The sequence below is a fragment of the Ailuropoda melanoleuca genome, chromosome X (genome assembly GCF_002007445.2).
Source record: "Ailuropoda melanoleuca isolate Jingjing chromosome X, ASM200744v2, whole genome shotgun sequence".
In the NCBI taxonomy this organism is placed as follows: Eukaryota; Metazoa; Chordata; class Mammalia; order Carnivora; family Ursidae; genus Ailuropoda; species Ailuropoda melanoleuca.
Window position 1 is genome coordinate 112,103,678 of NC_048238.1, and position 12,268 is coordinate 112,115,945.

Sequence of the window (12,268 nt, forward strand, 5' to 3'; positions counted from 1 at the left end):
CACTCTCTCAAATAAATAAATAAATAAATAAATAAATAAATAAATAAATCTTTAAAGAAAAAAAAAACATTTGGCAAAGTGAGGTGATGGTTACATGTTTGTGTGCTATATTATTTTCTGTACCTTTCTTTGTTTGAAGCATTTCATTAAGAAATGAATATCCTTTTTCCTAATAGTAGGGTTGGGAAAGAGGTGTGGGAGGTTTGATTAGAGCACAAGAATGTGTAAAACACTACAGCTGTCTTGGGGAGAGGGACAGTGAACGGATTGGGAGAACTGTAGCAGTAGGATGGCCAGGTAGTACTGAGGTGAGGTATTATGAACTTAGTGATACAATTTCATGTAGTTGTATAGTTTTATTCCAACAATGGCTGTTCACTTGGTTGCTAGTAAAGTAGGTGGAGAACAGCTTTAACCAGGGTAGTGGTTTATCCAAGTGAATAGAATGGAGATCAAGGAGGCCGGGAACTTATGAGTGCATGCAAGGGTGCCATGTCTATGATGTGCCAGGACATCTAAGCTGGGAAAGGAGGAAGCAGTATCCATGGATGGTAGATTCCAAACAGAATGAAGAGTTGTTGTAGTGGGTAATGAGAAAAGGAGATTTTGGGGGCTGCTTAGGTTGCTAATAACAGTCTATTCTACAATGAAGACAAAAGTGATTTGTGAAGACCAGGTAAAGTAGGTGGTACCTGAAAACAAGCACAATGCTTTAAGTTTACTATCTACTAACAAGTATTATGTTTGGAAGATCTCTGCCTCCATCAGAGTCTTATCTGAGCTTGTACACCTGCAAATATTCTAAACAGAAGATGTTCTGTGTAATGTTCACTTTCTATTATACGAGGAATAGCACAGTTGTAACATTTGAGAGTTCAGGGAGTCTGTCTGATTTCAATGTGCCCTTTACATGGAAGATAGCCTCAGGAGTGTATTGAATCAACAAAAATCCACTTCTGAAAGGAAGTCATTTTGTAATTATCCCTTGAGCCAGTCAAAGTTTTGTCAAGTGCTTTTGGGCTTGAGATATACAAGGAAAAGAGAAAAGTTGAAGAGTACATCACAGAGCCTCTTGTTGAGAATTCTGCAAAGATCACTACCCCAAATGTAGTGGTGTAAAACAATCACCATTGTATTACCCTCACTGATTCTGTGGGTCAGGAATTCAGACAGAGCACAGGCAAGATGCCCTCTCTGCTTCAAGATAGCTAAGGCATCAGCTGGCATAACACAAACAGCTGAGGGCTGGAATCACTTGGAGGGTTTCTCATTCACACATCTAGTAGCTGGATGGGGATGACTTGAAAACTGGATTCAGCACACTGACACCTGTGCTTTCTATTTGGCTTGGGCTTCCTCATAGGGACCTGGGGGAGTTAGGCTTCCTACATGGCGTTTCAGGACTCCAAGAGTGAAGGTTCCCAGAAATAATACAGGAGCAGCAGGTTCTTTTACAACTCAGTGTCAGAAGTCACAAACCTCCACAGATTAAGATTTGGCAAAGTAAGGGGCACTGAGTGGTGCCGTTGGTTAAGCATCCGAACTCTTGATTTCAGCTCAGGTCATGATCTCAGGATTGTGGGATCAGGCCCTGCGTTGGGCTCTGCACTCAGTAGGGAGTCTGCTTGAGATTCTCTCTCCCCCTCTCACTCTGCCCTTCCCCCCTAAAATAAATAAATCTTTAAAAAATAGATTTCACATATAAGTGAAATCATATGGTATTTGTCTTTCTCTTTCTGACTTATTTCACTTAGCATAATACCCTCTAGGTAAAATTTCCATTCTTTTTTATGACTAAGTAATATTCTAGGCTTAGGGTGCAAAAGAATCATCCCTATGTTCAGCTGCAGAATGGTGGGAACCCTGACCTCTTTAAAATGCTCCTAGATTTGTTCTCATTTCAGAATGAGAAATTAGTCAACATAGGGCATATGTTCTAATAGTTTATTAATGATTTGCTTCAATTTTCTTGATCTATATATGCCATAGTCTATCTGGACAATATCATAGTCAATTGTGGCACCCCTTTACTCCCTTCCTATATGAGGTGAAGGTTAAGGAGAAGCTAGGTAAAGTAGGGACTCTGGCCAAACAGGTTGTTTGTTTTAACAAAGTCAGGCTGTGCTTCTGGTACGTGTCTCTTATCACATGGTGGCATCCATATTTAGAAACTGGGGGGAGGGGAAGGAAAGGAAGCATCTGGACAGTCAGAATCTAAGGAGAGAAAAGATGAAATCCATTTCACTTCCATACCATGAGCCTTGATCCTCCCTAGGAAGTTTTCTGGGCATAGGAAGGCAGCTGAAGTGGAATTGTTAGGATCAGTGGCCTGGCTCCTCAAGGGAGAATAGGAACCAAATTAAACTTTTGCTCTTGTAAAAGACACTACTAACAGAATGAAGGGGCGCCTGGGTGGCGCAGTTGTTAAGCGTCTGCCTTTGGCCCAGGGCGTGATCCCGGAGTTCTGGGATTGAGCCCCACATCAGGCTCCTCCGCTGGGAGCCTGCTTCTTCCTCTCCCACTCCCCCTGCTTGTGTTCCCTCTCTCGCTGGCTGTCTCTGTCGAATGAATAAATAAAATCTTAAAAAAAAAAAGTGTCTGCCTTCGACTCAGGTCATGATCCCAGGGTCCTGGGCTCGAGCCTCATATCTGGCTCCCAGCTCAGTAGGGAGCCTGCTTCTCCCTCTGCATCTGCCTCTGCCCCTGCCCCTCCCCTGCTTGCGCTCTCTCTCTCTTTCTCAAATAAATAAATAAAATCTTAAAAATAATAAACTTCAGGGCTTAGACTAAAATGACAATGTTCCTGACGTCACGAATTGGCCTAGGTTTGAATCCTGAGTACACCATTCACTAGCTATAGGACCTTGTATTCAATACTCCTTTATCCCTGAGATGACAGGAGAATAGAAGGGCATTTGACTCACCTTCAGAAGCTTTCCAGTAGGATACACCAACAGCATGAAGACTGACAGGATGAGAAGCCATGTTCTTAAGTATAATGACCACCGTGTCATGAACCTCAGCCCGGATGGTAGGACCCAGCAGACCTGCAAGAATGAGATGCCCCCCAAAGGTCACTTTGAGAGTGGTACTCCAGAAAACCTGCTATTATGAAAGTGATGGCTAAAGTCACAATGGAAAAACATGCCCCTGTGATTATTGATAAAAAGTAGTAACTGACTGAATAAATGCATAAACTGCTATCACCAGCTCAGTGTCATGGTTGTTCTGAGGATAGATTTCTGGCAATTCATTCGATGCATGCATTCATTCAATTAATAGTTGAAATCCTACTATATTCTAGGCACTGGAGATGCAGTAGTGAACAAGACATATCATGGAAATTATATTCTGGAGAATGTAATTAAGCGCATAAAGAAATAAACAAGAAATATTCTGATTGTTGTAAATGCTATAAAAGATGGTGGCGTGCCAGAAAATGATGAAGCAGGAGACAGAATCCTTTATAGTGGTAAAGAAGGGCATCTTTGAGGAGGTGGCATTTGAGCAGATCTGACTAACTGAAAAGAAGCAAGACTTGCAAATATCTGGTAGAATAACATTCAAAGCAGATAAAGCAAATGGAAAAGTCTTGAGACAGGAATAATCTTGACATAGTTGAGTAACATGTGAATGAGCAGGGGAATAATAGAAAATAAGGTTATAAAGGCAGGCAGGGAACATAACATGTAGGACTTTGTAGGCCACAGGAGTTTGGATGAACTTGGAATTTACAAGAAGTAAACAGACTTGGGACTTGTTTTGGATGAAGAGTCAACAAGACTTGATGATGGACTGGATGTTAGAGATTGGACTAAAGCGAGAGCTGCCAGGGATGACCTCTGTGGTTTGCATTTGTGCAGCTGGGTGGTAGTCAGGTCATGATGCAGAAAAGTAAGAGAAAATCAAGACTTCTGACTTATAGACATATTAGGTATAAGATGCCTACAAATGATTTATTGAATGAAGTGGATTCAATGGGACAAAAACATTATTTTTCATAGTTTCTAACTGTGTTATGTGGAGGGGCACCTGGGTGGCTCAGTCGGTTAAGTGTCTGCCTTTGGCTCAGGTCACGACCCCAGGGTCCTGGGATCCAGCCCCGCATTGGGCTCCCTGCTCTGTGGGGAGCCTGCTTCTCACTCTCCTGCTCCCCCAGCTTGTGCTCTCTCTCTCTCTCTGTCAAATAAATAAATAAATAAATAAAGTCTTTGGAAAAAACCTGTGTTATGTGGAGTTTCCCCTCTTGCACTTTGAAAAATCCCCAATTTTTTCCAGTGACCATCACATATTGGCAATATCGTATCAGTCCAGTGATATTATTCTAGCTTAATATCAAACATTTGATGTCTCCTGCAATTTAAGGGTGCCTCCCTCCTCCAGCTTTCTCATCTTCCTCTGCTAATCTGCCACCCCCAGTCACCATACTGCCCTCCTGACCCTGTAAGCTTGGAGCTAGTGAGAAAAGGACAAGGGTGGAAAAGGAGGCATGATGACAAGATCTTTCTTGGAAAGAATAGTGATAATGTGGCTTTGCTAGCTCCTGACTGTGGAACATGCCAACATTTTTTCTCTTTCTTTCTTAGAGAACTTATATGAGTTCTTTGGAGACTCTCTCCTTCCCAATCATGCCCTCTCCAACTGTCACTTGTATATTTCTTCTCAGTTTCTGCTTCTGGCAATACAATTGCAGAGGCTTTTTCTATTGGGGTCATCTAGCCCTGGCCGGAAGACCTCTCAGGCAGGGTTTCTTGAGACAAATCTTGTTTTAACAGTGGCAGTGCAGTTAGCTTCAGCTATAACCCACTTTCCTTATTATGCCATCAGGGGAAGTTCCCCCAAGACTCTGACCTTGAAAGTTTTTTTCAGATAAAAAGCAGGAACTTAGTCAGAGTCTTATGAGCTCCACAGGTCTTATGTCAAGTCTTCTAAGTGGTTCTCCTAAAGCTTGACATGAGGGTGAAACCTCCCTCCCATTATGGGGTGGGGAATATACAAATCACCAAAAATGGTTTACAAAGAAATCCTCAAACCTAAATTATTTCGTAACTTCCTAGCCTTCTTTTATGTAGGCTTGAGGTGCAAGATGGGCTAAGGGTTGCAGAACCAATTTTGGGCCACCACCTGAACAAGTCCCTGAATAAGTCCTACATATGAGGGCTGACATCTCTTTTACTTCATCAAATTTTAATTTAAATTCTAGTTAGTTAACGTACAGTGCAATATTGGTTTCAGGAGTAGGGGTGCCTGGGTGGCTCAGCTGGTTAAATGTCCAACTCTTGATTTCAGTTCAGGTCATGATGTCAGGGTCTCGAGATTAAGCCCTGCATCCTTCTCTGTCTCTAAATATATATACACACGCATACATACATACATATACTGGTTTTAGGAGTAGAATTCACTGATTCATCATTTACATACAATACCCAGTGCTCATCATACATGTGTCCTTCTTAATACCCATCACTCATCTAGCCCATCCCCACCCACCTCCCTCCATCAACCCTCCCTTTGATCTTTATTGTTAAGAGTTTCTCATGGTTTGTTTCCATCTCAACAAAATTTACTTCTTTTTCTTAGTCCAAGATCTTTAAACTGGGTAAAAATGACCTTTTATAATTTTTAAAAATAATCTCTACACCCAACGTAGGGCTCGAACTCACAACCCTGAGATCAAGAATCACATGCTCTACCAACTGAGCCAGCCAGGTGCTCCCAATCTCTCTTTAGAATTTGGGGGTACTTGTCACCTATAATTCTCAGAAATAATTCTAAGGTAGGAGATGTCTCATTGTGATATCCTGTTACATGCTTATTTGACACCTAAGTGGATGTATCAAGCAAGCAATCTGAACTAAAGATATAAACCTGGGAGTTACCAGCATAGAGATGTCTTAACATTGTTAGACTGGATAAGATCAGCTACTGATTGAAAGACCCAGAGCACTCTAACATTTAGAGAACAAGCAGAGGAGGAGAGCCCGGCAAAGAGACTGAGAATATTCAGTCAGTGTATTTCCCCAACAGGTGGTAGTAAGGGAAGCCTGGCCCTCTGAAACTGCAGCTCCAAGCCTGGGGGATCCTTGCTAGGACATCAGATTCTCAGTTTCACAGTAAACAGTCAATATTGTTTTTATTACCCATCCATGGTGGCCTGGGCTTGGCAATGTTGAAAAGGTCATCTGTAAATTCTACAAACACAGTCTTTTTGTACATGACTGACGTGTTGAATGGCAAAGATCTTGGAACCCAAGGAGAAAACCTGTGTGAAAAAAGGAAAAAGTCATTCGTTTTGGTGGACCTTCTTTGAACCCACTTTTCAGCAGCTGGAAGTAAAGTTTCTATCCCACTCTCCTCTACTGTTAACAAGGCAAACTGGAAATTGTATATAAATCCCTGCTATAGACTGAATGTTTATACGTTTGCAGACAATGGGATTGGTGACCTTATAAAAGAGACCCCAGAGAAATCTCTCACCTCTTCCACCACGCAAGGCTACAGTGAAAAGATGGCCATCTACGAACCAGGAACAGGACGCTTACCAGACACCAAATCCACTGGCACCTTGATCTTAGTCTTCAGAATACATGTCTGTTTATAAGCCACCCAGTCTGTGTTGTTTTGTTGTAACAGCCTGAGCTAAGACAATCCTTAACATCTATCAAACCAAAATACTGTTTTCAAAAGTCATCTGATAACATTAGGTGCCATATGATAAAAATAAATCATAAAATCATAACTCATGGTTTGTTTTCATCTCAATAAAGTTTGAGTACCCATGCACTGCATCCTTTGCCAAAGAAATAACTAGAGGGTCCTTCAATTTTATCTCTAAAAGACATTGTAACTTTAATCTAAATAACTTGTATTCAAATTTTGTCTATATGTACCTAAAATTATACTTCCCCTCTTAGGGATACCAGGAATATCACAGAGAAAATTACCTTCCAATGAAGACTATGTAATTTAGAGTCAATTCTCCATTAACGATCATTTGTGTCTGTAGTCGGATACTCCCAATTATCCACTTATTCACAGATTAGCTACTGAATCAGAAATTTTACAGTTGATTATATAAATGTTTCTAAAATGTTATTCTTTGCCTTAGTTATTAAAACTCTTCTAGGTGAAGACTTGTTCCCAACCTTTTCCTCTCTCTCTACGTGACAAGTGAGGTTGTCATGTTCTGGAGCCCAGTCTAGGTTGAATAATCAAAAGGATCATGTGAAGAAGGCTGCAGGTGAATTGGTAGACAATACAAAATGGTTGAAGGTGGCTATTGCCACCATTTTTGCATGCATAGAGTCGTTCCACAGTTTTCTATATGCCATAGAGAACCTCTTTTCCTGACTTATGCTTCTGAATATCTAATTCTTACCACTTCCCAGATTTTACCAATTGGTATTGCTTCAGCAAGTGAAAGAAGTATAGACACAAGGCATGGGCGTTTGGGGAATGAACGCTGCTGCCCTGGAAGGAAACGTTCATGTGTAAATCCTGGTCTCCAAACCCCAATCAGTCAAAAAACAATTGAGCACTCACTCCCACAGGTGTCTATACATCACAGATGTATAAATCATATACTACATGCCATTGTGCCGTCACAAAACACATATTAGAAATGGATGTGGAAAAGGAGAGATCGTTAAAGATACATAACTAGATATGAAGCAGGTGTTGTTTCTTTTGGTTTGGTAACTAAATATTTTTATTTAACCTCAGATTTCAATCTCATGTATTTGTGTAATAATTAAAAATGACTTCTCATGGTGAACTTTTCACAATTTCATGCTATTTCAACGGATCCCCCTTTCATTCTCCACTTAAAATCCAACTCTTGCTTTAACACCAGGAAGGAGAGAGCTTCTGGTCCTTGAGAGCAAAATGGGGATGTGTGTACATAAAACCTAGTGGGTGGGTTCTCCTTACATCATGGTTTGTATGGCAATGTTTGTTTTGGTAAATAGGATGGAAAAGGGTAAGAAGAGAGAAGAGGGCCTCATTATAAAAGAAACACGAATGCATTTCAGTGCCCCAGGTGGTTTGAACTGCTGAGCCAGGAACCCTGTGCATTCTCTGCCTGGTTACTGACAGGTGTCAGGGTCTAGAATCTGAGGGTGGAAAGGAAGCTCAGGTACCACGCAGCAAGCCCCTTCCAGTTTCTGGCTAATGACAAGGTTCCTCTGCACATTAGAGTCTTGGCTGTAATTCAAATGAGGGCAGTTTTCATCTTGGGGTGAAGGTGTCAGTAGGGCTCTAGCAGTTGTCATTTACTTTTCTTTCTTTCTTTCTTTCTTTTTTTTAAAGATTTTGTTTATTTGAGAGAGAGACAGAGAGACAGAGAGGGCACAAGCAGGGGGAGAGGCAGAGGGAGAGGGAGAAGCAGACTCCCTGCTGAGCTGGGAGCCAGACGTGGGGCTCGATGCAAGGACCCTGAGATCAGGACCTGAGCCGAAGGCAGATGCTTAACCATCTGAGCCACCCAGGCGCCCCTGTCACTTACTTTTCATGCTGTTTCTTCATCTATAGCTTACGTAACTGCCTGTTTTCAAACGTGATAATTAGGTCAATGATTCTTAATTTATTTTTAAAAGATAAAACCAAAGACAGTAATAAGGCCAGGGTGAAATTGTGCAGTTCTAACATCCAATCTGAAAGGACTTTTTTTCTATATTGCACAGAGGAATCTAGCATTAATAGGTACTCAGAAGTAGCCTTTGGTGTAAGCATTTAAGGATGGACAGGAGAAGGTTTATGTGGTGGACACCAAGGACCCTCAACAGAGAACTTGCTCAGGTTAAATTTTTCCCCGTTATTTAAATTGTGGTAAAACACATAAAACATAAAGTTCACTTTTAAACATGTTTAAGTGTATAGTTCAGTGGTACTAAGTACATTAATATTGTTGTATAACCGTCACCACCATCTATCTCCACAATTCTTATCTTGCAAAACTGAAACTCAACATCCATTAAACAATAAATTGTCATTCTCCACTCCCCTCAACCTCTGAAACCACCATTCTGCTTTCTGTTGCTATGATTTTGACTATTCTAAGTACCTCATATAAGTGGAATTATACAGTGCTTTTCTTTTTGTGACTGGCTTAATGTCCTTAAGATTGATCCACATTGCACCAGGTGTCAGAATTCTTTTCCTTTTTAAGGCTGAATAATATTCCATTGTATGAACAGACCACACGTTGTTTATCCACTCATCCATAGACAGACACGTGGGTTGCCTCCATGTTTTTGCTATTAAGAACAATGCTGCTGTGAACATGGGTGTACAAATATCTCTTCAAGATCCTGCTTTCAATTATTTTGAGTATATACCCAGAAATGGAATTGATGGATTATATGCTAATTTTCAAACAGTTTTTAAGAGTCACCATTCTGTTCTTCACAGTGGCTGTTCCATTTTACATTCCAACCAACACTGCAGAAGTGTTCCAATTCCTTTACATCCTCACCAACATTTATTTTGGTTTTTTCTTTGTTTGTATAATAGCCATCCTAATGGCTGAGAGATCGTATCTCTTTGTAGTTTTGAGCTTGAGCATCTTCTCATGTGCTTATTGGCCATTTGTATACTTTCTTTGAAGAAATGTCTACTCAAGTCCGTTTTGTCCATTTTTGTTTAAATATTTTTTTTAAAGATTTTATTTATTTATTTGACAGAGATAGAGACAGCCAGCGAGAGAGGGAACACAAGCAGGGGGAGTGGGAGAGGAAGAAGCAGGCTCATAGCGGAGGAGTCTGATGTGGGGCTCGATCCCAGAACGCCGGGATCACGCCCTGAGCCGAAGGCAGACGCTTAACCGCTGTGCCACCCAGGCGCCCCTTGTCCATTTTTGAATTAGGTTGTTTGCTTTCTTATAGAGTCTTTCTTTTTAAGATTTTATTTTTTTTAAGTGATCTCTACACCCAACATGGGGCTTGAACTCACAACCCTGAAACCAAGAGTCACACGGTCCACTGACTAAGCCAGCCAGGCACCCCTTTCTTGTTGAGTTTGAAGGAATTCTCTATATACAGGTTTCCCTTGCTGTCCAAACGTAGAACATGCCTACGAAACCTTTGGGAAGCTGAAATGGCATAAAACAAGGAAGCAACTACCATTTTGTAAAAGGCACAATCCTCTTCAGATTTATTTAGTTAGTGAAAACAGGTATTAAAGTAGGTCTTTTGCAAAATCAAAGTGTTGTAAAGCAAACTTTTGGATACTGGGGGAAATGTGTATTTTGGATATTAATCTCTTAATATTTTTTAAAAGATTTTATTTCTTTATTATATTAGAGAGAGAGACAGAGAACGTGAGTGGGGGAAGGGGTAAAGGGAGAGAATCTTCAAGCAGACTCTCTGCTGAGCATGAAGACAGATGTGAGGCTTTGATCTCACACCCCTGAGATCATGACCTCAGCCGAAATCAAGAGTCAGATACTTAACCAACTAGCCACCCAGGAACCCCAAGAGTTCTTTTGATAGGTTTATTAGTAGCCTAGATATGGCTAAGGAAAGAATCTCTGAACTTGAAAATATGACAATTGAAGCTTTTAACCTTAAAAGCAAAGAAAAAAGAAGAGAGTGACGAAAACCAGATTAGAATATCCAAGCACTGTCGGACAACTACAAAAGTTGTAACGCACACAATGGGAATAGCAGAAGAAAAAGAAAGAAAGGAACAGAAGTAATATTTGAAGCAATAATGAGAATTTCCCCAAATTAATGTCACATACCAAAACACAGATCTAGGAAGCTCAGAGAACACCATGCAGGACAAGTGCCCCCCAAAAAACTATTTCTAGGCATATCATATTCAAACTTCAGAAAATCAAAGATAAATAAAACATCTTGAAAGAAACGACAGGGAAAACACCTTACCTAAAGAGGAACAAAGAAAAGAATTACATACAACTTCTCCTCAGAAACCACGCAAGCAAGAAGAGAGTAGAGTGTTGCATATCTAAAGCGTTGAGAGGGAAAAAAACTACAACCAACCTCGAATTCTCTACCCTGCAAAATTATCCTTCAACAGTGATGGAGAAATAACAACTCTCAGACAAACAAAAATTGAGGGCATTTGTTGTCAGTAGAGCTGCCTTACAAGAAATATTACAATAGGGGCGCCTGGGTGGCACAGCGGTTAAGCGTCTGCCTTCGGCTCAGGGCGTGATTCCGGCGTTATGGGATCGAGCCCCACATCAGGCTCCTCTGCTGTGAGCCTGCTTCTTCCTCTCCCACTCCCCCTGCTTGTGTTCCCTCTCTTGCTGGCTGTCTCTGTCTCTGTCAAATGAATAAATAAAATCTTTTTAAAAAAATTTAAAAAAAAGAAATATTAAAATAAACTATTCAGAGAGAAGGAAATTAATATAGGTCAAAACTCAAATCTATATAAAGAAAGGAAAATCATCAAAGAATGAAAAAGTAGAGCGCATCCACCACAGAAAAGGCACCAAAAACAACCAAGTAGATTGAATGACTTAGCCAGCTGATGTTAGCCAGCTTCAGTAACTGCAACTCCAATCCTGCCAAAACGGACATATGAATGGGAGAGCCATAGTGGAGGCTATGCATGGGTGCAATATCACAGACTCACCAAAGCTGATCTGGCTACCGCTGCCGTGAATGTCCAACTTGGCAGCAATGGAGACTAACACTAAGTCCCTGATACATCACAACTGCTCAAGGAAACTATTCATATACATAGTGAGCCTCAATAAGCACCAATAAGCTTCCCCCAATGAACTTCTGTGTGTGTGCACACATGCACACACACACAGAGAAAAAAGCAGATACCTTTTTTTCTCTTTTCATTTGTGTGCTTTAAAAGCTATAAAACCACCCAAGGAAGCACAGGTGTTCTCATTATTTGAACAATGTTCACTGGAAAGAATCCTTTTCCTCTGCATTGTTTTCAGACAATTCACTGACAGCTATAAATCTGTGGAAATGCTGCTGCCCAAGGTTAGCAGATGTGATTAGCAGAACACTGCTTACGACTCTGCTGAAAACTTAAAATGCACCGGTGCTGTACAATGGAAGTGTAGATATGAATCTGCAAGGCCTCTTTTGTGAGGCAAACAGTTACCCTCCACCCACGAAAAGCACAGAAACACTGGTGAAATGAGGAAAATGCATCCAGGTATACATGAGGGTGGAACCATCTGGTAGGTCTTTTGAGTTTGTATTCCTGGAGCTCTGATGAGGGATGTGGCCCAGAGATGTGTGTTTGAACTATGCTGGTGTACAATAAAGACGCATCCGAT

At 40.9% G+C, this 12,268-nt stretch overlaps 1 protein-coding gene across 12 annotated transcripts in view; it reads right to left on the reverse strand.

The window, feature by feature from the left end:
• F8 (coagulation factor VIII) overlaps window positions 1–12,268 on the reverse strand; it is a 123,423-nt gene that overhangs the window by 95,631 nt on the left and 15,524 nt on the right. For all 12 annotated transcript variants that reach the window (XM_034649653.1, XM_034649652.1, XM_034649656.1 and 9 more), the window contains 2 exons: window positions 6,141–6,262; window positions 2,925–3,047 (listed from right to left, as the gene is read on the reverse strand). In XM_034649653.1, coding sequence (XP_034505544.1) covers window positions 2,925–3,047; window positions 6,141–6,216 — 199 coding nt within the window. In that variant the 5' untranslated portion in view covers window positions 6,217–6,262. The remainder of the gene's footprint in view (window positions 1–2,924; window positions 3,048–6,140; window positions 6,263–12,268) is intronic.